Raw genomic sequence first — 26,290 nt, 5'->3', positions numbered from 1 at the left:
CTTAAAACTTTCAAAGAAACTTGGAGCCGGGCATTGGTGGCGCACACCTTTAATCCCAGCACTTGGGAGGCAGAGGCAGGCGGATCTCTGTGAGTTCGAGGCCAGCCTGGTTTACAGAGCAAGTTCCAGGACAGGCTCCAAAACAAAACAGAGAAACCCTGTCTCGAAAAACCAAAAAAAAAAAAAAAAAAAAAAAAAAGAAGGAACTTGGAAAGTGATTCAGGACTATTTACTGAAAAGTTCTAAGATGAAGCAACACTCTTAGAATAAAAAAGGCAGCTATGAATAAATCAGAGAAAACATAAAATAAGCAAATTTAATAGAGTTACTACAAGGTGGTTACAGACCCAGCATCTCACCACAAACAGCAGAGCTGAGTATGTACCTCAGCTGCAGTGGTTTTTCTAGAACCTACAAGGCCCTGGGTACAATTTCCAACACTGAACAATTGAAAAACAAAGAAAAGGATGAATGTGTACCTCTGGGACAGAAGCTTCCATCAGAGACAGTGGAGGAGGAACACAGCCGCCATCTTGTGCAATTTCTACTGGTTGATAAATAACCTCAGAGGGCTGCAGATACAAGAATGGAGCAGAAGAGGCAGGGGACTAAAACACAAAACAATCCTTGTTATTCAAGTATTAGTTATTTCTGCTAAGCCAAAATGGCTTACCCTAAAATGAAAATAAAATTTGTTGCATATTTTCCTAAAATTATTTTTCAGGGATAGCACAGAATTATCTTAGAAACAGATGAGGAAATCTGAGTTGTCATACATTTCAGGTGTATAGGTATATATAATTATGAGACTTTATTAATGGCAAGTACTGAATGTTTATAGTGCTTCAGAGCCTCACACAGAAACAGACAATAATTGTAAATTTATTACTATCATTAAAAGTTATAGTAATATGACCTATCATATTTAAATTGGTCTAAATGTCTACTTTCAATTTTGTGACTTCACATAGCTGTAAGAAAATACTACTAATTTTTTGGTAATACTACTTTCTTAGGAAAAAAATTGGAAAAAAAAGAGTACAGGTGAAACACCTTTGAGACTTCAGATTTTAGAGAAGATTTTGGATTAGGAGTATTTATCCAATAAAGATATGTAAATATCCCCAAATCTAAAATATTAAACGGTTTTGGTATCAGTCATTTCAGATAATGGGTACTCAACCTTTTATTTAGGAGCACAAGACAAACTAAAGCAAAAATATGAGGTGAAGCTAGAAAAATGCCAACATTTCCAACAATAACAAAAGTGCCAAAATTATTTTTTATGTTCATATAGCACTCCTTTATGTTTTCCACTAATATGATCTCATTTCACTTTCCCAAAAATAATAGAAGAAAACTTACAAGGTTCTAATCTCACTACAACCATTTTATTTTACTCATGAGGAAGTTCTGAGGTAGTTAAAGGAAACATCACTGCATGCATCTTACAGAGAGGGGGTGAAGTGCAGTAGATAAAGGAAACTGTTATAAATAGAGGAAGGTTATAAGCCTAATTATCTTGACTTTCATTTTCAGAGATTCTAATAAATACAGTGAGAAGAAAAAATTTTAAATTAGACACTGGAAGTGGATATTTACCTGGGGAACCCCCCACTGCCACTGCCCTGGTAAACACTGTGCTGGAGCCTAAAATGAAAAACAACAAAAACACACATAGGTTATACATAGGGGCTATAAATTCAGACATTTCAATGCAAAAGAATGAAGCTAAATTTTCAAGGAACGTACTAAAGTTAACTCAAAATGGATTAGAGCTCTAATCACAAAAGTTAAAATAGTGAAATTCTTAGAAGAATCAGAATATGAAGGTAGAAATCTTCATGACTTTGTTTTAAAAGTTATGCTTTAAAAATACACATAACAGCTGGGTGATGGTGGCACGCATCTTTGACCCCAGCACTCAGGAAGCAGAGGTGGTTCTGTGAGTTCAAGGTCAACCTTGTCCACAGAATGAGTTCCAGGACAGCCAGGGCTACAAAAAGAAACCCAAAAAACAAACAAAAAACCAAAAACAACCCCCCAAAACACACAATGAAGGAATAGTACTAATAAGAGCTGGATAAACAGAACCTCAATAAAATTCATAAAAACTTGAATGCTACAAAGAACACCATCAACAAAGTGAAATTTAACTCCTACAAATCATATATTTGGTAAGGAAACTTTATCAAGATTATAGAGAAACCTTTATTTTTTTTTTTATGTGTACTACTGGTGATTTAACACAGGGCCTCACAAATACTTTGCAAGCATGAAAGAGCCATACTCTTTAAGCCCCCAAAGGATATACAAATGTGGTATTTTTTAAAGGTTATAGGAATGAGGAATTCCTTTTTGTGTTTATCAGCTTATCAGAAAGGAGACACTGGAAGAGATACACAATGGGATGGAATTTTCTTCTTATTCAGCTGCAATGAATCAGTTTTGCATTTGAGAGCACACAGATAGAGAAAAGGAGGCTGTTATTCTCTGGAGTTGGTTTTACCACGGGACTTGTTATACTCACCTTCTCTAGTTTTGAACATTAACTTAAAATTATTTGTTTGAACAAGGTGTCTGGTCTATAATCCTATGAACATATGAGAATTTTCCTGCTGGAATGTTTTCAAGTGTGTATTACTTGTACAAAGTAAGGCATTTCATTATGACACTTCCATAAGGCATATAATGTACTTTGATCATAATCACCCTATAGTCTCATATTATCCCATTCAGTTCTTTTTCCTTCTTCTTTTACACATTTAGTTTTTAAACATATGAAAGATATGCTTTTTCGTTTACTTGCTTTTGTGGATCTGGATTACTTCATAACATGATGATCTTCTTTTCCATCCAATTTCCTACAAATGACATAGTTTCATTTTTCTTTATAGGGAGTAAAATTCCATTATGCATGTATATATGCTACTTTTCTTTACTTACTGATTGACTTCCAGGTAGATTCCATATAATGGTGTGGCACATCTGAGTCATAAGGTAGTTCTGTGTTGAGAAGGTTCCATACTGATTCCATAGTTGCTACACTAAGTTACCGCCTCAATATAAAGGGTTCTTTTTCTCTATATTGTTTCCAGCATTATTTGTTGTTTTCTTGATAGTAGACATTCTGATTGTGGTGAATTGAATCTCACTGTAGTTTTCATTTCCATTTTCCTGATGGCTAAGTCTGAACTTTTTGTTTCATGTATTTATTATTTGTACTTTTACCTGAAAAGTGTCAATTCATTTCCACTGCCCATTTATTGTTTGCTTTTTTGTCATTTATGTAAATATTAGTTTAATGCTTGATTCTTTTTGTTTTAGTTATTTTTTTATGTGTTTTTTTCTTCTTTTTTATTTTTTCTTCTTTTTTTATTTTTTTTTAATTTTAAATTGCTTGTTTTACATGTCAATCCCAGTTCCCTCTCCCTCCCCTCCTCCTGCACTCCCCTTCCCCCTCCCTCCCACCCTATTGCCAAATCCTTCCACATAGGGGATATCTAGAGTCTGTCATTTTACTCTTGTTTTAGTTATTAATCCATTTCAGTATTCTATGTGTGGACATCCAGTTTTGTTAGTACTCCTTATTAAAGTGGCTATGTTTTTCCAATGTCAAGATTCAGATGAATGTAGTTAATGAGCTATTTTCTAGACCTCCTCAGTCTATTCCATTGGTCTGTGTTGTCACTTTTCTGCCAGAATCATATTACTCCTGCTAATACAATTTTATAACATAAAGTAAGGTACTGGATGACTTCTGCACTGTTCCTTTTACTCAGGATTGCTTCGACCATTCTGTGTATTTCATATTACATATGGGCTCTAGAATTTCCTTTTCTGTATTGGGGAAGAATGCTACTGGAATTTTATGATTATTACACTGAGTTTGTAAATCCTTTCTTGGTAATAGCTCTTTTAACAGTATTAATTCTGTTGATTCATGTCGTCTCCTCTGAACTGAAACACTCCCTCCTAGAGGGAAAAGGAAGATTCATATGGCTTAGAAAGATCACAAAACATAGTCAATCAGGAAGCTCAGTAAGTTATTACCCAAGAGACCCCTCTGAAAGGTGATATAAGCAGTAGAAAGTCACTACAGAAGCAGTCTGCCTGCAAGCTGTTTAGGGACTGCAGTAACAAGCTTTGTGTGCATCAGCATGTTAGGGGAACTTTTCAGTGATTTAGTTACTTTGGAGTCAACCATGCTCCTGCTGGTAATCTTTCACCCATGCCTCTATAAGCAGCACTGTTAAACTCATGGGCTCACCAAGCTAGACTTGGGCAGAAAGGTTTCTTTGTTCTGTCTTTAGCACCATGCCTAGGATTAACATGCCTAGATTAACTTCTGCACAAGAAAAGTCATACACATGATTGGACCCTAAATAGGCACCTGACAGAAATAAAGATGAATTTGATAAGAACAATTACTTGCTGTTGCAATGGGTAAGATATGAACTGAAGCTGATCTAGCATCTGTAGGGGCAATCCCAACATGGGTATCTTTTCTCATGTGGGATAAGATGGTATACCACCTTGCTGTAGTGGTAGCAGCATAGTCCCTGCTACTGGTGATAAGATTTAGTTAATAGTGGGTCACTACTTTTTTTCTTATATTTTATTATTTAGAGTAATTTTTACATTTATATGTATTTTAATCATATTCTTCCCTGTGTCAAGTCCTTGCAAATCATCTCCTCCTTACTACCCACCCAACTTGAAGTTCTTTTTCAAAAAAAAAACCAAAAACCAAAACCCTAATATAGCAACAACCCCCCAAACCAGGAAGACAAAGTATAAATACACCCAAAGATGAAAAAAAATCACCAAACTGTAACCAAATAAAAGTACCCCCCTCAAAAAAAAAAAAAACCCGTGTTGGTCAACTACTCCTGAACACAAGGTCTACTGATTACTTTATTGGAGAAAACTGATTTTTCCCTCTCCCAGCAACTGTATAAAAATGACAGTTCAGTTGTTAATCTTTATTCTACTGGCTAGGTATTCATTAATTCATTCACTCATTAAAAAATAACAAAATAGAGAACCACTGGAGACCTGAGGACTGCACACAGCGGATGCCAGCCCAACGGGATTCAGCTCTCCCAGAGACTGCCAGCACCATAGTCCCTTTCTCCACCCACAGGGCTAGATAGGCCTGGACCTGTTTACAGCCTGCCTTCCAGTCATCTGCACACAACTAGCCAAGGTCAGGGTACTGTACACTGCAGCTCCCATCCCAGCAGGAACCAGCCCACCCAGAGACTGCCAGCATCCAAGTCCCAATCTCCACCCATGGGACAGGTGAGGGTCCAGCCTACTCAGAGATTGCCAATGCCCTGATACTAGGACGGCCTCCATCCATGAAAGAGGAAAGCCACCAGGGTATTGGACCTGCTCCCACCCACTGGAAAGGAACCGTGGTCACATACCACCAGGAGAGGAAGAGACTCATTCTGCACCCAAAGGAAAAAATGATGGGAAGGAGACAATATAAAAACATACCCAGCAACAGAAAAACCAATATGACACCACAAGGGACTAGCGACTACACCCGCAAGACCTGAACAGCCCACTGCAGTTGAAGCAGATGAGAAAGATCTAAAAACAACTTCATGAAAATGACAGAGTCCCTCAAAGAAGATATGAGAAAATTCCTTAAAGAAATGGAAGAAAAAACAAGCCAAAAATGCAAAAAATGCAAGAAATGGAAGGAAAGACAAACCAAAAAATCCAACAAATGCAAGAAAGAGGAAAAGACAAAGCAAAAATTGCAAGAAACAATTCAAACAGTGCAAGGGTTGAAAGTTGAAATAGAGACAATTAAAAAAAACACAGTCTGAAGGAATGCTGGAAATAGAAAAGCTGGGCAAATGGTCAGGTACTACCATAACCAACAGAACACAAGAGATGGAAGAGAGAATCTCAGGTGTTGAAGATACACTTGGGGAAATAGATTCATCAACCAAACAAAATCTTAAGTCCAACAAATCCCCAACACAAAATATCCAGGAAATATGGGACACCGTGAAATGACCAAACCTAAGAATAATAAGTATAGTAGAAGGTGAAGAAAACCACCTCAAAGGGGCAGAAAACATATTCAACAAAATCATAGAAGAAAACTTTCCCAACCTAAAGAAAGACATGCCAATGAAAGTACAAGAAGTCTACAGAACACCAAATAGAGTGGACCACAAAAGGAAGTCCCCTCACCACATAATAGTAAAAACCCTGAACATACAGAATAAAGAAAGATTATTAAGAGCAGCAAAGGAAAAAGGCAAGTGACATACAAAGGCAAACCTATCAGAATCATACCTGACTTCTCCATGGGAACTCTGAAAGCTAGAAGGTCCTGGATAGATATTCTACCAACATTAAGAGTCCATGGATGCCAGCCCAGACTGCTATTCCCAGCAAAACTCTCAATCACTATAGATGGAGAAAACAAGATATTCCACGACAAAACCAGATTTAAACAATACATATCCACTAACTCAGCCCTACAGAAAGTTTTGGAAGGAAAACGCCAACCCTAGGAAGTTAACTACAACCAGAAAAACACAGGCAATAGATAATCCCACCTTACCAACGGCCAAAAGAAAAAAGAGGTGGAAATCCACATATAATTCCACAATCAACCATTCCAAAACAAATAAGAATGAGTAATCAATGATCATTAATATCCCTCAATATTAACGGTCTTAACTCACCCATAAAAAGACATAGGCTAACAGGATGGATTCGAAGATGGAACCCATTCTTCCGCTGCATACAAGAAAAACACCTCAGCCTCAAAGACACACATTACCTCAGTGTGAAGGGTTGGGAAAAGATTTTCCAATCAAATGGACCCAAGAAGCAAGTGGGGGTAGCAATCCTAATATGTAATAAATTAGATTTTAAAATAAAATCAATCAAAAGAGATGAAGGAGGTCATTACATACTCATCACAGGAGAAATCCACCAAGATTAAGTTTCAATTCTGAACATCTATGCCCCAAATACAAAGGCATCCATGTTTGTAAAAGAAACATTACTAATACTCAAATCATATATAAAACCCCACACACTTATAGGGGGAGACTTCAACACCCCACTCTCACCACTAGACAGAACTACCAGACAGAAACTTAACAAAGAAGCAAAGGAACTAAAGAAGTTATGACCCAATTGGGATTAACAGACATCTATAGATTCCATTCAAATAAAAAAGAATATACCTTCTCCAATCTTCTCAAAAATCGACCATATACTCGGCAACATATCAAAACTCAACAGGTACAATAACAATGGAATAACTCCATGCACCTTATCAGACCACTATACGTTAAAATTAGAATTCAACAACAACACAAAATGCAGAAACCCTACAAGTTCATGGAAATTGAATAATGCACAACTGCACCATTCCTGGGTCAAAGAAGAAATAAAAAAAGAAATTAAAGACTTCCTAGAATTCAATGAGAATGAATACACAACATACCCAAACTTATGGGACACTTTGAAAGCAGTGCTACAGGGGAAGTTCATAGCACTAAGTGCCCACATGAAAAAACTGGAGAATAGTTACACTAGAGAACTGACAGCACAAATGAAAGCTCTAGAACACAAAGAAGCAAACTCACCCCGGAGGAGTAGACGCCAGGAAATAATCAAACTGAGGGCTGAAATCAATAAAGTAGAAAGTAGGAAAACAATACAAAGAATCAATGTAATGAAGAGTTGGTTCTTTGAGATAATCAACAAGATAGGCAAACCTTTATGCAAACTTACGAAATGGCAGAGCACAAACATGCAAATTAACAAAATCAGAAATGAAAAGGGGGACATAACAATGGACACTGAGGAAATCCAGAGAATCATCAGGTCATGCTTTGAAAACCTGTACTCCACAAAATTTGAAAATCTAAAGGAAATGGACAATTATCTGGATAGCTATCACTTGCCAAAATTAAATCAAGAACAGATAAGCAATTTAAATAGACCTATAACTCCTAAGGAAATAGATGCAGTCATCAAAAGTCTCCAGATTATCTCACTAGATGCTGAAAAAACCTTTGACAAAATCCAACACCTCTTCATGATAAAAGTCTTGGAGAGATCTGGGATAACATGAACTTACCTTAACACAATAAAAGCTATATACAGCAAACCAACAGCCAACATCAAACTAAATGGACAGAAACTCAATGTGATCCTCTAAAATCAGGAACAAGACAAGGCTGTCCACTCTCTCCATACCTTTTCAATATTGTCCTTGAAGTTGTAACTAGAGCAATATGACAACAAAAGGAGATCAATGGGATACAAATTGGAAAGGAAGAGGTCAAACTTTCACTATTTGCAGATGATATGGTAGTTTACATAAGTGACCCAAAAAATTCTACTAGGGATCTCCTATAGCTGATAAATATCTTCAGCAAAGGGGCAGGACAGAAGATAACTCAAGCAAATCAGTAGCCCTACTATATACAGACGATAAAAGGGCTGAGAAAGAAATCAGAGAAACATCGCCCTTTATAAGAGCCTCAAACAACATAAAATACCGTGGGGTAATGCTAACCAAACAAGTGAAAGACCTGTATCACAAGAACTTTGAGTCTTTAAAGAAAGAAATGGAAAGACCTCCCATGCTCTTGGATAGGTAGGACCAACGTAGTAAAAATGGCAATCTTATTGAAAGCAATATACAGATATAACACAATCCCCATTAAAATACCAGTACAATTCTTCACAGACCTTGAAAGAACAATTCTCAACTTTATATGGAGAAACAAAAGACCCAGGATAGACAAAACAACCCTGTTCAACAAGGCAACCTCTGGAGGCATCACCATCCCTGACTTCAAGCTCTATTACAGAGCTATAGTAATGAAAACAGCTTGGTATTGGCACAAAAATAGATAGACCAATGGGATCAAATTGAACACCCCAACATTAAACCCATACACATATGAACACCTGATCTTTGACAAAGAAGCTAAAATTATACAATGGAAAAAAGAAAGCATCTACAACAAATAGTGCTGGCATAACTGGAGACTGACATGTAGAACAGTGAAGATGTCTATTGCCATGCACAAAACTTAAGTCCAAATGGATCAAAGACCTCAACATAAATCCACCACACTGAACCTGTTAGAAGAGAAAGTGGGAGGTACCCTTGAATGAATTGGTACAGGAGACCGCTTCCTGAACATAATTCCAGTAGCACAGACACTAAGATTGACAATTAATAAATGCGACCTCCTGAAACTGAGAAGCTTCTGTAAGGCAAAGGACACAGTCAAGAAGACAAAAAGGCAGCCCACAGATTGGGAAAAGATATTCACTAACCCCACATCTGACAGAGGGCTAATCTCCAAAATTTACAAAGAACTCAAGAAGCAAGTCTTCAAAACACCAAAGGATCCAATTAAAAATTGGGGTACAGAACTAAATATAGAGGAGTCTATAATGACTGAGAGATACTTATGAAAGTGCTCAAAATCCCTAGCCATCTGGGAAATGCAAATCAAAACAACTCTGAGATACCATCTTACTCCTGTCAGAATGGCTAAAATCAAAAACACCAATGATAGGTTATGCTGGAGAAGATGTGGAGAAAGGGGAACACTTCTTCACTGCTGGTGGGAGTGCCAACTCATACAGCCATTTTAGAAATCAGTATGGAGGTTGTTCCTCAAGAAAATGGGAATCAGTCTACCACAAGACCCAGCAATTCCACTCTTAGGCATATACCCAAAAGATGCACATTCATACAACAAGGACGTTTGTTCCACTATGTTTATAGCAGCATTATTTGTAATAGTCAGAACCTGGAAGCAACCTAGATGCCCCTCAACTGAAGAGTGGATAGAGAAAAGGTGGTACATTTGCACTATGGAGTAATATTCAGTGGAAAAAAAACAATGGAATCTTGACATTTGTAGGCAAATGGATGGCACTAGAAGAAACCATCACAAGTGAAGTAACCCAGTCACAAAAAGACAAATATGGTATGTACTCACTCATATATGGATTTTAGACATTAATCAGGGGAGTGCCAGAGAATCTGGGAAACAGAACTTTCATCCCGCAACTGATGGAAGCAGAGGCAGATACCCACAGCTAAACACTGAACTGAATTCCTGGAATCCATTGACAGAAAGGGAGAACTGAGGAGCAAAGGGGTTAAGACAGGGCTGGTTTAACCCACAGAAACAGCTGACCTGAACAAGGGGGAGCCCTTGGACCCCAGATTGATGGCTGTGTGGAAATCATGGGACTGACCCAGACCCCCTGAATGTCAGTGAGGAGGCCTAGGTAGTATTTATCTCTGGTGCACAAATAGACTCTGAGTGCCCATCCCACAATGAGGGATGCTCTCTCAGCCGGGACTCTTGGGGGAGGGCCTAGGCCCTGCCCTGGATGAAATGATAGACTTTGGAGATCCACAACGAAGGGCCTCACCCTCCCTGGGGATCAGAGTGGAGATTGGGTAGGGAACTGGGAGGCTTGGTGGGGAAGGGTGAGGAGTTGGGATTGACATGTGAAACAAGCTTGTTTCTAACTTAAATTAAAAAAGGGAAAAAATAACAAAAGAAAATATAATAAAAACTATCACATTGAGGCTGGGCGTGACAAACCAACAGAAGGACAAGAGCCCAAGGATCATCAGCACAACCAGGAATGCCATGAAACCACTAAATTGAAGTTATAGTACACACACAGAGGACCTGGCGCAGAGCTGTGTAGGCCCTGTGTATGCTGCTTTAGTCACTGTAAGTTCATATGACCTTTGCTCACGCTCATTTGCAGGGCCCTTTTCTTGGTGTCCTCCATCCTCTCTGGCCCTTACACTCTTTCTGCCTCCTCTTCTGTGGATTTCCCTGAGCTCTGAGGGGAGAATTTTGATGAAAATTTCCCATTTAAGGCTAAGTGTTCCAAGGGCTTTCTCAGGTAGTCTGCCTTCCTCTATGTGATATAAGGTGGCATGCAACCTTGATTAATGGGGTTTGCTACAAGTATGTGGATGATCCTCAAATGACCAATGAAGTAGTGAATATATTACAACCCCTGAATGCAACATGCATGGAATGGAATCCCAGCAGACAGGAGTAGCTGTTTTGGGGTGGGTGACAAGAATTTGCCTAACACAGGGAGGGACTCTGACTGTAAAGAAATGTGAATGCCATTTTCTGTACTAGTCTCTGATTGGCAGGAAATGTGTGAAAAAAGATGAGATGGAGAGAGGAAATAGAGAATGAACACAAACGCAAATTAGATCTGTTAAAAGAGCCCTTCTTTTCCTGGGCTCTAAAACTTGGATCTCCTGGGCAGAATTGGAGAACACAGAGGAAGGGTGCAAAGTAGAAGGGAAAATATCCCTGTGATCAAGGGGTATCTTGGATCTAATACAGAGGAAGGGAAAATCCATGTTTCCACATGAAGAGAAGGGGACTTAGTGGCTCAGTACTTTGGACTATGATAATCAGTGAGTATCTGAACTGAGTACATTGTAAAAGAGCACCTCATAGCTTAGCTTGTGAGGTTGTAGGACAAGGGCTCAATATGGGCTCAGTCTGTGTGCTGTGGAAGTAGAGACCAAGCCCATCAGAAGGAGGGAGATGCATGTCAATCTTGAAGTAGCGCCCCATGATTAGGATGCCAGATGGCCCATAAAGAGTCAGAGGGCATAATACATCCCAGATAAGCTGCTTTACACACTTAAATTTTGTATTTACTTATTGTATACGGATGTTTCACATCCATGTATAGCCATGCATCTTGTGTGTGCAGTGTTCACAGAAGCCAAGACAGTGTTGGATCCTACAGACAGTTGTGGGCTGCCATATGGTTGCTGGGAATTGAATCCTGGTCCTCTGGGAGGAGCAGCCAGTGCTCTTAACTACTGAGCCATGTCTATAACCTTTTTATGTTGCTTTTGACCTTACTCATTTTTGGTAGTTTTCTTACATTTTTTATTACTTAAACAATTTTAAACTTAAATGTATTTTGATCCTATTCTTCATCTCTCAAGTCCTTCCAGATCCTTCCCCTTCCCCTCTGCCCCCACACCCAGTGCAGTCTACTTTATTGTGGTCAACTACTCTGGAGCATGTGATTGATATATCCAGCATCACCCCATTGAACAGATTTTCCCTCTCCCAGCAGGTATAATGACAGTTTAGCTGTTACACTTTACTGTAGTAGCTAGGTTTTCATTCATTTTAACTCATCTACACTCAGGAATCCCATATAAGCACTAAACTGGAAACCCTAATATAAACACAGAGGACCTGGTGCAGAACTTACTAATTTTTTAGAAAAGTATTTCCCTCACTGCTGAGTCCCAGAATTAATTTGCACGTGGCTTGGAGTACATGGTGCAAGGTTTTAGGGAATACCACTTATTGCCCTAGTTTCATTTCTGTTGCTGTGATAAGGTACCTTGGCAAAAAGCAAGACAAGAGAGAAGGATTCATTTTAACTTACATTTCCAAATTACAGCTCATAACTTTGGAGAAACCAAGGTATGAACTCAAGAAGCTAGTCACACACATCCAAGGTCAAGAGAAAAGAGAGGATAGACACACCCTTATTTACTTGCTTGTTCTCAGATATTCTTCTCCCCCTGTACACTGTTCAGGAACCCCTGCCCAGAGAATAATGCTGCCTCACCTCCCACATCAATTAACAATTAAGGTATTTCTCTGTAGACATGCCCACAGGCTAACCTGATGTAGCTAATTTTTCACTAAGAATTTTCCAAGTTATTCTTGGTTGTGTCAAATTGACAGCTAGAACTAACCAGCATACCTACTCTCTGTGTATGTGGAGGGACAATAAAGGGTTGCAGAGCTCACAGGTCCCTGGTGTGAACCTAGTATTATAATCTGCTAAATGGACATCATATCCAACTGCCTTCCAAATTTTTATTTCTACATACAGATTAGTTTAGCTCTGAGAAAGCACCAGAGAAGTTTTAAAAAAATATTTATTTATTGTGCAGTGGGCAGTAGTTAACAAGTGCAGAGAATGCATCTCAGTAGCATGCTCAAATGGGATATCTAAATCTATCTTCTTCCAAAGCACAGAAACTATCACAGAAGAAGGGCAAAATGATTCTTAGAGGCACAGGTCTGGGAGGACTGGGGCAAAACAGTGTCTCTGGACATGAGACTAACAGGACCACTGTACTAATGAACCCAGGGTGGCTGTGGTTGCTGCCACAAGACCAAGCCAGTCAACATTCCAGCATGGAGTCAGGAGGCACAGTATTTATCATGAAATATATATATATATATATATATATGTGTGTGTGTGTGTGTGTGTGTGTGTGTGTGTGTGTGTGTGTGTGTGTGTGTGTAAGTCAGAGGATAACCTGTGGGAGGAAGTTCTCTCATTCCACCATGTGGAGTCCATGGATCAAACTAAGCTTGTCAGGCTTGGTGGAGCTCATGAGCCCCTATCCTCAACCAAGGAGAATTAACAGTTGATGGCTTCTGAGGAACAGAGAGTCTTTTTTCTTTAAAGGTATGGCTCCTAGGATGTCAACCACATGCCAGTGGATGGTTATATACCCCTGAGTATAAGGGCAGCACAAATTTGATTCAGTGAGTTAAAAGAGAGAACACAAAGCTGGGAGGTGGTAGGGGGTTTGTGGATGGATATGAGAAGAGTTAGGGAGAGGAGGGAGGGGGATATGATTAAATACAGTGCATGAAGATGTGAAGATTTCAAAGAGTTAATAAAAATATTGTATTAAGAACAGCAGTTATCACTTCTTCCATGGCTATGATTTGTAATTTTGGTCTCTTGTTGGTGTTGTAGAGGTCATGTATGTTGTTTGTATTTTTCAATTTGTCTGCCTTGTCTTCAAGTTCTGGTATTATGTGTCTTTCACTTGGTCCAACCTACTGTAAGGGTTCAAGTAAGTTTTCATTTGGATTATTGAGCCTTTCATTCCCCAAATTTCAATTTGATTTTGTTTCATTAAATTCTTCTTCTTTCATATTCTTGTTATTTTTATTTCATTTAGCAATTTGTAATCTTTGAACTCATTTAATTTACTTGTGTCTTTGATTTTATTGATTGTCATTTAAGCAATTTGTGTGTGTGTGTGTGTGTGTGTACTGCCTGTGAAGGCCAGAAGGTGGCACTGAATCTCCTGAACTGGAGTTACAGGTAGAGGTGAGCTACCCAAAGTGGGTGACAGAAAATGAATCCAAGCCCTCTGTAAAAGTAGTACATGCTTTTAACTGTGGAGATATCTCTCCAGCCTCTCACTGATCATTCTTACAGTCTTTTTAAAAAAAATTCATTACTTAAGATGCCACCAATTTGACTATCATTAGAGTCCATTACTGTGGAATTTTTAACTTTTGGAGGAGCTATTTTGCTATGTGTTTTTGGACATCTTATGCACCTTTACTGGGATTTGTTTATCTGTGGCCAGGTAACTGACTGAAGGTTTTCATTTGCTGTATCCTTACAATGCTTAGATACTTACAATGCTTAGGTGTGACTAGGCTGAGGCTGGGCTGAGGTGAAGTCGCTCATGCTTGTGTTATATGTGTGGTTCAGTAGCCAAACATTTACCCAATGTGTCTAAGGCACAGGGCCCCAAAACACTAAGGGAGAGAAAAGCTAATTGATGAAACAGCTATACTGATAAAATTCACTACTGAATGCACAATAATTTAAAAAACAAATCATATTATATGTTATATATGAACACTATAATGCCAGTAATTTGAGAGGATTAAAAGATAAGAAAATATTTAATAAGGACAGATTAAGAAAACAAAAGGAATAATACTAGCAAGAGATATTACAAATCAGAAAAAAATGAGGGAAAAACAAAGGGGAGAATAATAAAGAAAAGAAAAACCCATAATAGGCAACAACTAAGAAAAGGAAAATAAAGAATTGCAGATGGGGCAAAGATAAAGAAGAAGAAAACTGATCTAATTGAATAGAAAAAAGAAAGAACAAAGGAGAAGGAGGAAAAAGAGAATTAGAAATTAAATATTAAAAACAAGTTGTGATAGCTACAACCCCAGTACCTCAGAGTCTGAGGCAGGAAGAATACCAACCCCAGGCAGCTTGTGCCCTATGGAGAAAACCTGCTTAAAAATAAAACCAAAGCCAGTCAAAAATATGAGCAGGACAAATACAGTAAAACACATTAAGCATCAAATAGAGAGTTAATGTAAGGGAAGTATAAACACAGGAAGAAAAGGAGGTTGCTAAGAAATTAGAAAAGGCAGTTATGGTGGCACACACCTTTAATCACAGAACATGGGAGAAGAGGCAGGTGAGTCTCTGAGTTCAAAGTCATCCAGGCATGCATAATGAGAATGTCTACAAAAAGTCGGAGTAAAAAATTTAAATGTAATAGTTAAAACGGCTTAGTCCACAGGTTGATTTAAAAGGTCTGAATAGAAAAGCAATAGAATAAGAGAAGAAAGGGAAGAAAGAAGGAGAAAATAAAGTAAAAGATAATTTAAAAAATCATTCCTATCATCTAGTATTACTTGTGTGTGGGTGGCAGTGCAAACTCTGGATAACTGGCCACTTTGGTTGGTCCAGCTGGAGAGACAAAGGGCTGTGTGCTACCTGGCTTCCTCAGTTTTCTTCTATGTTGCTCACCCGGCAACCAGAGGACATGGTTTGTGGGAAAAGTCATTAGTTCTTGTCCTCTGTAGTCATCCTGTTTTTCAGGACTGTCTGGGGCAGACCACAAGCTCTACCATTGGACCCTAACACATGGCGGCCTTCAAGTACATAGCCTATCAGCTGAGGTGTGATCTCCCTCTCACCGTTCCACTTTTGCTGCTTTCTTCGTAAGGTTGTCTGTTTATAACTGAAAGTACTATTTGTGTTTTCTGAGGTTTTCACTTTTTCTTTGGTCTAATTCCCAGCCTCCCTAGCTGTATGCGCTGTACACAGCTCTATGCTGCCGACATTCTCTACCTTTGTTTCACTTCCCAAAGTTTTCTATTTTTAAAACATGGTTCTGGTTACTATTGAAACTTTGGTGTCTTCTCACCATCACCAACTCAGAGGGCAGATGGTTCTCAGTTGTTCCTGGTTTATTTCTGGGAGATGCCTGGGGTAGTCTGCCATGCTAGCCTCCATAAAGAATGTCTACAACTCTGATAAAAATAGACAAATGCTGTGAGTAGAATTTCTCCAAAAGTATATATGTAAGTTAACAGTCAATAAGCCTATGAAAAGATGCCTGATATTTCCTTAGAGAAATACCTATCGAAACCACAATGTGATAGATACCATTTGGTACCCAATTATACCTATAACCCAAACATGGAGCAACTACAGCCTTTCAGTCCACTGGTAGAAGTCTTAAGATGATATGTTTCTTTAGTAAAACTATGAACCTTCCTTAAAATGTTAACACAGAATTACCATATGGTCTATCTTTTCCACTCTAGAAGAAATGAAAACATATATCCACATAAAAAACTTCACTAGCTGGGAATGGTGGCTCATGCCTTTAATACCAGCACAGAGGCAGATGGATCTCTGTGAGTTCAAGGTCAGCCCGGCCTACATTTTGAGGGATACAGAGAGAAACTTTGTCTCAACAACACTGACACTAAATTCCATTAAAGCATCATTTAGGGCATTTAAAAAGGCAGGAATAATCTAAATGTCAATCATCTGATGACTGGATGAACAATGTGGTTATATCCACACATTAAATTTTATTCTAGAAAGAAGTACTAGCCCATAGTACTATGCAGATAAATGTTGAAACTTGCTATGTGAATGAATTCAATCATGGAAAACTGTTGTATGGTTCTTTTTATAAACAAATGTCCAGAATAAGAAAGTCTATAAAAGGTAAAGATTTGTTTAGAGTTTAGGTTGGGAGAAAAAGGCAAGTATGTTAATGGTTATAGTTTTTCTTTTAGGGGAGTGGTATGTTTAGTATAAACTACTCAATTGTATACTTTTAGTAACTGAGTAATGCAGTTATCTAAATAAAGATGATAATATTGTATTATCAAAATGTTTTACTTTTATTCACTTTTATAAGGTCTCTATTACTGAAGGTGGGAAAGGAGAAGGAGAGATGATAGAGAGACAGATGGAGAGGAGGGAATAAGACTATAATCTAGATCTATTATCTAAATCAAGTCACTGTAATAAGTACAATGCTGACCACTAATTTCCAAAGGATGATACCACTATTTTAAAAGATGAATAAGATAACTGAAATCTGTTCTATATATAACATTTAAAAATGCAGGATAAAAGTCTCTTAATGTTTTGATAAAAATTTGAAATACAGTGATTATTATATGGGTTTGTTAGACAAATGAAGTAATTAACCACAATGTGAACAACAGTAAAACAGGTTAATGTCAAATATTATTAAGCTTTGGATTATCTGGTGTGAAGAATAGAATCTGATGAAACCATCAATCTTCACCTTTAATTTTGTAATTAGTGTCAAACATAAGTCAGAATCAAAGTATAAAATTATATAATTTCTAAATTATATAAATGTTAGTAATTGATATTTATTGCTATAATTAAAAATATTGCTATATCAATAATAAAGGAGCTGGACTCAGATACAAGCACAATCCAACTTTCTTCTTTCTTACTTCTGATACTTTAAAAGCACTGTTACTTTCCTTATCCCTGCGTTTTACTGAGAGTAAATTATTTGTTTTGGAGTTTGGCAGATACGAAATACCAGCTGCCAGGTATGGAACTTTTCTAGATTCTTTGATGATATTCTTGTTAGGAACTTCTGGCTGTAGGTCATTTTTGTACAGATCTTCAGCTGGGGTCATCCATATGTTTTTCTGGGAAGAGTTTCTTCTGCCCGGTTACATCTTGTTTTGAGAAATCATGAACCTTTGCTTTAACAGATTCCTACTACAGACTTCCCTGGTTCTGCCAACATGTTCTTTTAGTGTTTCTTAGGAGCTCAAGTCCCAAAGTGCCACTATCTCAAGGGGCTCAGCAGACAGGCTCCAAGTTCCCCACGTCATTCCCTGGGGTCTGCCTTACTTGATTGAAGAGATATGTGTACGTCAAAGAATGCTAACAAATCTCCATTAGCCTCACATTCCTCTCACATGTGATCTCAGTGGGCAACGAACTCAGGGTTTCAGAAGTGGTCTTATAATGCCCTGGCCAGTTATTTTATCTGGTGTGGTGCCTAGTGATCTGTCTTCAGTCTCAGCTGAAATCCTACGAAGGCTTAGAAAAAGTCATGCTATAAATATATTTTAAATAAATGCCATTAAGCTACTTTCATTTCTCATAAATGGAGAAAATATCTTAGTTTACTAGCATAATACAATTAAAATAAGATTAATTAAAACACAAAAAGTAACTCTAATAGTCTGGGGATGGAGAGCTGGCTCAGTGGTTGAGGGCACTTGCTGCTTGTTCTTCTAGAAGAACCAAGGCTCTCTCTCTAGGACCCACACAGTGGCTCACAACGGTCTGTAACTCCAGTTCTAGGAAATCTTATTTCCTCTTCTGGTCTCTAAGGGCACTGCACACAAGTGGCACACATAAATTCACGCAAAAACTCTCATACACATACATATAACTGAAGTTCAATAGTAAAGGATTACAGAACATTAACACGACCACTCTGTCTTTTTATTTCTTTTGGAGACAGGATCTCATATAATTTCTACATAGCCAAGAGGGATGTTGAACTCCTGTTTTCATCTCCCACTTCCAGTTTAGGTGTTGCTGAGACAGAACCAGGGCCTCACTTGTGCTAGGCAATAACTCTATGAATTGGGCAGAATTACCTGCCTTTTCCTTCTGTTGTCCTTTTCCCCCATCTTCCTCCTCCTGTTTCTCTTCCTTCTTTTCACACTGCTAAGAATAAAATCCATGGCCTCATACTTGCTGAGGAAGAATTTTGTTACTGAATTTCACTCATGACACTGCCACATTTCATACTGGAATATTTTAAAACTTCAAAAAAAATGGTAACGGAAATGAAATACTTTCCCACTACTCCAGAAGTATTAAAATTAGATTTTATATGCAAATGATATAGATCACAGGTTGACAAAAACTTTTTATAGAGTAAATATTTTAAAATGTGCATGCAGATAATAAAAGCTTTGCCAGAATTATACAACTTTTGCTATATTTCAGTAATGCTTTATTTATAAAAACCAAGTTGTTACCAGAATTTTGTCTGGAAGTCATTGTTGACCACGCCAAAAATTAAGTGGACTGACATTATACCACAGTTCTTATTCCTAATCTCCCACGAGAATTAAAAATGAGTGCTGTTTAACTAAAGGAGATTACCATAATAGTTAATATTATCATAGTATACTGCTTATTCAAAACATACTGTATTAAATGTAACAGTCATGAATTAAAAGAAACATTAAGAGCACAGTACCTGTACCTGGCTTTGTGAATTACTGCCTATCAAAGGCATTTTAGAATAAATTTTAAACAGGAGAGAGCTGAATGCATTTCATTTGTTAAAGGAATCAAATTCCTCCTCTTTCAAGACATAACTACCTTTCCCAAATTAGTCATTGCATATAAAAGGAAAAAAACCCAAAATTTATCTGAAAAGGACTTAAAAATATTGGACTTTTAAAAACAATTATACTTGGGATCAAATCTTGTCCCTCCTACATGCTAAGCAACTTTGAGCTACTTCCTCAGCACAGAGAGTGTATGTGTATGTGTGTGTGTATTGTATGTGTGTGCACACATGTGAAGGGTGTAGGTTGACTTGGGACAGGTATCGTTCTTCCTCTTGCTCTCTTCATTCTTTGAGAGTGTCTCTTTCTAAAGGTTAGGCTGGCTAGCAAGTGATCTGCTGCTGTCTCTGTCCCTGAAACACTGGGTTACAACCACTGGCTTAGGGCTTTGAGCAGTAAGTGTTTTTCCACTGAGCCATTTCCCCAGGTCCCGTAGCCCAGATGTTCTAATGAACTCAATGCCTACCTGGTAGTGATAGGCAGGTTGCTGATAAACCGGCTGAGCTACCATCACAGGAGAACTAGATATGGATCGTGACTGTGGGAGGAAACAAAATTACTTTAGGAAACACTCCTTAAATTACAATAAAATTTTATCTTGAATTATTACCTAAACTCAGTTAACTTTTGGTTATTAATTGAAATGTTATTTTTCATCGTCTTATGGCATCATTACTAACTATTTAAATCTATTTATTAAAATAATCAGTTTTCCTGTGTAGCTTCATTTCCATAGTAACACTGAAACAAACACCAGTGAAGTTTCAAGTCTGAAACCTAATACCTCCAAAGGTTAGGAAAATACAGGCCTATTGAAAACATCTAGAAAAAAAATGACATATGCAATGTCATGGCCTATTTCCACTGTAGAAACCAGAAGTAGGCTGTATTTACAATAGTAGTTAACAACAAATGAATAAAATGTTGATTTTCCCATTGCTTAGAACCAACATTCTATTCCATTATTATAGATTTAATTAAACATATTTATTGAAACACAGTGAAATCATGTTTAAGTAATTTAATATTTAAATGAGTTAATAATCCAAAAAGTGGTATCTTTTGATTATTCAAAATGACAGGGTAAGATCACAAACAGATTACATAAGACCAGGTAGTTAATAAAATAGGTAAGTTATATTTCAATATAGGCAAAATAAAGTGATGATAGAATTAAAATTTAATTTTTAACTTGAGATGTAGTGTACTATTACTTTGTTTAAATGTCAACCCTGAAGTCAAGAAAAATATCATGGTTTTATACAATTCAGATTTTATATGCTAATAAAATAGAATTTGTGCATAGTACATATGGAGTTGATATTACAGAAAACATTAAGATTTGTGACAGGTTTTCTATATTAGATTATTAGTCAACTGTCACAAACTACTAGGAAATATTTTTTCAAAAAGATAGCCTTCATAAATGTAACAATAACTACATAGTAGTAAAAAACAAGTAAACCAAAGTTGTTTTCTTATCAAAAAAGTAAAAATTTTTGATGGATGAAAATAAAAAGGAGACTTATATAACTAAATGGATGAAACAGATTATGTTCAAGAATAGGAAAATTCAACATTACAAAATATTTAAGTGCCCCAAATTAATCTTCATATTGAATGCAATTCTAAAAAGATCAACAAGGGCTTTTCACAGAACAGCTGATGCATAAAATTTTTACTTATAAAAAGCAAATATATATGGTAGTATGTATGAGAAACTCTGAAAAAAGAACAAAGTGAGAGATATGCCTTATACAACTCAAGATGGGGTCTGGTATGATGACTCAGCAGGTAGGGAAAGGAACCTGTCACCATGCCTGAAGATGTAAACTTCACTGCTGGAATTCATACACTGGAAGGAAGGAACTGACTCCTGCAAATTGCCTGAGTATGTACATGTTTACTACAGAAAGGGTTTGAAAGATGATGAAGGAACAAGAAAAAGAAAAAACCCAACAAAACATTTCTCCTTAGAAAATGGTCAGCTCCTTTGTCTGTAAGCCAAAGAGCTGAGATAACAGCTTTTAGAGGCAAACCTATACTATTTTTCTCAGCTTTCTCTGGTAACCTTCACCTTGCCTAGTCTACTAAATGCAGAGAGGGTAACTACTGTTTGTTCCTTGAATACAAAATACATTTCCTCTCTCTGAGTGCTTCTGTGTTTCCACTAAGGCCAACAAATGCCCTCCTCCCTGCCAGTTCTTGACAGCCCTGTGTAGAGGGCATCCTAACAGAGCATTCAAAGAACTAAGAGTCCAAGAACTTGGGGATGTTATTATTATTTTTCCAGTTTCTTCTCTTTCCTTCATTATGTTTTGCTTAGGCTAAGGCACTTTGCATTTCCCAGTATACACTGGATGAAGGGAGGAAGAGAAGCACAGGCAAGAACAGGGGAAGGGATAGGCCAGTAGATGCTAAATCAAGAGTGTGTGCTTCTTTTCTGAAAAGGTCTTGTTGTGGACTCCATTATCAACATTTGGCCCTGGAAATACCTAAGAGATCTTAACATATTACTGTTGATTCTTGCTTAAAAATAAGCTGTGGAGTTCATCATGGGATTTACTATTGAAGCATTTCTCTTTAATCAATATCCTTTCACATCACTGAGTAAATTGTGACCCTACCAAACTAACAAAGGGGAGATAATGTGTCTCTAGTTTCTGTGCTTCATAGTCTTTCCCTCATTTTTAATGGCCATTGTGAGCATGTGTCCAACACAGTATATGGAAATGTGGCATTCATGAGCATAAAAATACAAATATTAAAAAAGCAAAAACAACAAACAAAGCGCTACATGCTCTCTCAAACAAAATGTAGTAAGACCCACGAGAAAGCCGGGCGTTGATAGCGCACACCCTTAATCCCAGCACTCGGAGGCGGAGGCAGAGGCAGGCAGACCTCTGTGAGTTTGAGGCCATGCTGGTCTACAGGACGAGTTCCAGGACAGCCTCTAAAACAATACAGAGAAACCCTGTCTCGAAAACACACACACACACACACACACACACACACACACACACACACACACACACACACACACACAAACACCAGCGAGAAAGTATAAACATTTAAAATGTAACTGGGAAAGTACACAACCAGTGAAACAGAATGGAAAACTCAGAAAACACATCCACCACAAGAAACACAACATTTGACAAGGGATCCATTTCAAAACAGAAAAGTGGATTGATACATTAACACATATACTAAAGATTTAAATCTAGATATGAAAAGCAGCAATATTTAGGAACATAAAATCTAAGAGGTTACCTATATTCTTGTAATAAAGATGGAATTGTTTATAAACAATATAATTAAAAGTTTGAATCATCCGCAAGTTTGCCAACATTTAAACAATAAACACATAAAGTTGTGTTGTTATGAGGAAAAAATATAAACAGTGTTAATGGGAAGCTACAAACTGGAAAAATATTTTTATAATGTATAAAATCCATGTAATGAACTCAGGAAAAAGAGAAATCACCTTCTCAGGAAAATGGAATATGAAGAATATGAACAAGCAACTCAGAATAAATGGCTAACAATGGGTTCAAGACATCTAACCTCTCCACCTAGCCAGATCCTGCATGTTCTTCTCTAGTGTCTAGCATGGTGAGTCAGCCTGTTCTTCCCCTCCATACACCCTTCTCAACTCCCGATTTTACCCCTTCATTGTATGCTTAGACCAGGACATACATCGTGCAACCAGCACAGTCCCATATTTACCTGACTTCATTCCATCTATGCCATTTCTACCTTCTAAATCTAACCTACCAAGATTTCTTCTCTTTTGTCCTAACCTCTCTGACCAAGGCTATGAAAAAAAGTTCACATGCCCAGATACTACTGCAAAACTGTAAGTATGGAAGCTCAAACCATTATCTCCCCTCTAAAGCCCAACAGTCCTCTAGAAATGTTTGCCAATGATATTACCTAGATTAGCTCCAGGATAAAGTATTTAAAATAATAATAATTCCATCAAGGAATTCAAGTTTAAAGAAGACACAAAGAACAGCTTATTGAAATTAAGGAGAAAGAACTTAAGGAGAATAAACCTGAGTGACAGTCAAAAGCATAAACATAAGGCTGACAGAAACAATGAAGACAGTTCAAGACTTAAAAACAGAATTCAATAAATAGGAACGGCAAAGAGGACTCACGCTGAAATGAAGGATGAAATTGAAAAACCCAGTAATTACCCAACTAGACAAATTCAAAGGAAAGCCTTACAAACAGAATAAATCAAGCAGAAATGGACTATCAGGACTCAAAGATAAAGTAGATAATCTACACAAAATAAGGAATATAAACATAATTTTAAAAATACAGGAAAGGAACATACAGGAAATGTGGAACACCACAAAATGGCCATACCTTAGGATTATAGGCATAGATGAGTGAAAAGAATTGTAAGTCAATAGCATGACCAGATCTTCAACAAGATCATAGAAGAAAACTAGATACAAGAAGCACACAAACACCAAACAGACAAGACCAGGAAAGAAAATTCCATGGTACATCATAGTTAAAGCACTAAGTATAAGGAAAAAGGAAGTATATTAGAAAGCTGCAAGAGAACCCCCCCACCAGTTACATATAAAGAAAAACCCATCAGAGTAACAGCTGATCAAAAAATCTGAAAACCAGAAGATTCTGGAGTAATACATTACAAAGTCCTACAAGACCATTATGGTTAACCTGGACTATACATCCAGCAAAATTATCTGCAATATTTGAAGGAGAAAGAAAAGCTTCCCACAAAATAAACAGCCTAAAATTTCATATCCATTAAACAAGTAAAATGCAGGAAGCAATATTTTTGATTAAAGAGAAGGATGAGTGTGGCCAAAAGACATGGAAAGAAATGTGGAGTCACCATTACTAAATCACAATGTTCATAAACACCACCAAAAATCAACACAATAACCACAATTAAACCATATGTTTCAAAAATTTTAAAGATGAATGACCTTAAATCTTCTGGTCAAAAGACTAAGGCTGGCTAAAGATATCAAGAAACAAAATCCATCTATATATACATGAAACACTCCTTGGCTTTAGTGATAGGCATCTTAGAGTAAAAGTATGGGCAAAAGTAGTATTTCACTCAATGGGTCCAGGAAGCAAGCAGGTTTTGTTTTCCTAATATCTGAAAAAACACATTTCAAACTAAAACTAACTAGAAGAAATAAAAGGGGACATTTCGTCCTAATCAAGGAAACAGTTAACCAAGAATACATTATTATCCTAAACAAATATCCACAAAACTCTGGCACACCCAATTTCATAAAAAATGAATACTGAATTTAAAGACACAGATTAACAGCAATGCATTAATAATTTCAATACCCCACTTTTTCTAATAGGTCATTTGGACAAAAAAATAAATGGAGAAATAGCAAAATTAAATGACATTATACATCAAATGAACTTCACAGATATCTATTAAATATTCCATCCCAAAAAAATCCACATTCTACTCAGTAGTACACAAAAGAGACCACATTCTGGGACACAATAAATTAAAAAGACTTAAGTAACTTTGTATATGCTAGCTGACCACAATACAGGAAAACAAAAATTGACAGCAAACAAATCTCTACTAAATACACAAACCCATGGAGATAAATAACTCATTATTGAATAGGCTAAAGAAGAAATAAAAAAATAAAAATATTTCCTTGAACTACCTGAAAATGGAAAATACAACAAGACCCATGGTACACACTGGAAATAGTCCTATGAGGGAATTTTATAGCTTCAAGTGTCTATATTAAAAATCAGAAAGAGCATAAACAAATGGCTTAATGATATAACTCATAAAAATTGGAAAAATAAGAACAAAACAGATAATAAAGGGGCTGAGAAAGAAATCAGAGAAAATCAGAGATACCCTTTACAATGGCCACAAATAGCATAAAATATCTTGGGATAACTCTAACCAAACAGGTGAAAGACCTGTATATCAAGAACTTTGAGTCATTAAAGAAATAAATTAAAGAAGATACCAGAAAATGGAAATATTTCCCATGCTCTTGGATAGGTAGGATCAACGTAGTAAAAATGGCAATCTTACCAAAAGCAATCTACAGATTCAATGTAATCCCCATCAAAATACCAGCATAATTTTTCACAGACCTTGAAAGGACAATACTCAACTCTATATGGAAAAACAAAAGACCCGGGATAGACAAAACAACCCTGTACAATAAAGGAACTTCCAGAGGTGTCACCATCCCTGACTTAAAGATGTCCTATAGAGCTATAGTAATGAAAACAGCTTGGTATTGGCAAAAAATAGACTGGTAGACCAACGGAATAAAATTGAAGACCCTGATATTAACCCACACACCTATGAACACCTGATATTTGACAAAGAAGCTAAAACTATACAAAGGATAAAAGAAAGCATCCACAACAAATGGTGCTGGAATAACTGGATATTGGCATGTAGGAGACTGCAGATAGATCCATATCTATCACAATGCACAAAACTTAAGTCAAAATGGATCAAAGACCTCAACATAAATCCAGACACACTGAACCTTTTAGAAGAGAAAGTGAGAGGTACCCTTAAAGGAATTGGTACAGGAGACTACTTCCTGAACATAACACCAGTAGCACAGACACTGAGATCTACAATTAATAAATGGGACCTCCTGAAACTGAGAAGCCTCTGCAAGGCAAAGGTCATAGTGAACAAGGTAAGACGGCAACCCACAGAATGGGAAAAGATCTTCACCAACCCCACATCAAGAGGGCTGATCTCCAAAATCTACAGA

The 26,290-nt window shown here is 37.2% G+C and overlaps 1 protein-coding gene across 2 annotated transcripts in view; it reads right to left on the bottom strand.

Moving 5' to 3' along the window:
* Boll (boule homolog, RNA binding protein) overlaps positions 1-26,290 on the bottom strand; it is a 92,869-nt gene that overhangs the window by 35,206 nt on the left and 31,373 nt on the right. For both annotated transcript variants that reach the window (XM_040753600.1, XM_021233484.2), the window contains exons 7-9: positions 19,972-20,043; positions 1,603-1,650; positions 480-608 (exon numbers count right to left, since the gene is read on the bottom strand). In XM_040753600.1, the coding sequence (XP_040609534.1) occupies positions 480-608; positions 1,603-1,650; positions 19,972-20,043 (249 nt within the window). The remainder of the gene's footprint in view (positions 1-479; positions 609-1,602; positions 1,651-19,971; positions 20,044-26,290) is intronic.

Source organism: Mesocricetus auratus, unplaced genomic scaffold, assembly GCF_017639785.1.
Source record: "Mesocricetus auratus isolate SY011 unplaced genomic scaffold, BCM_Maur_2.0 Super-Scaffold_100010, whole genome shotgun sequence".
NCBI lineage: Eukaryota > Metazoa > Chordata > Mammalia > Rodentia > Cricetidae > Mesocricetus > Mesocricetus auratus.
This window is presented reverse-complemented; position numbering and strand designations above follow the sequence as displayed.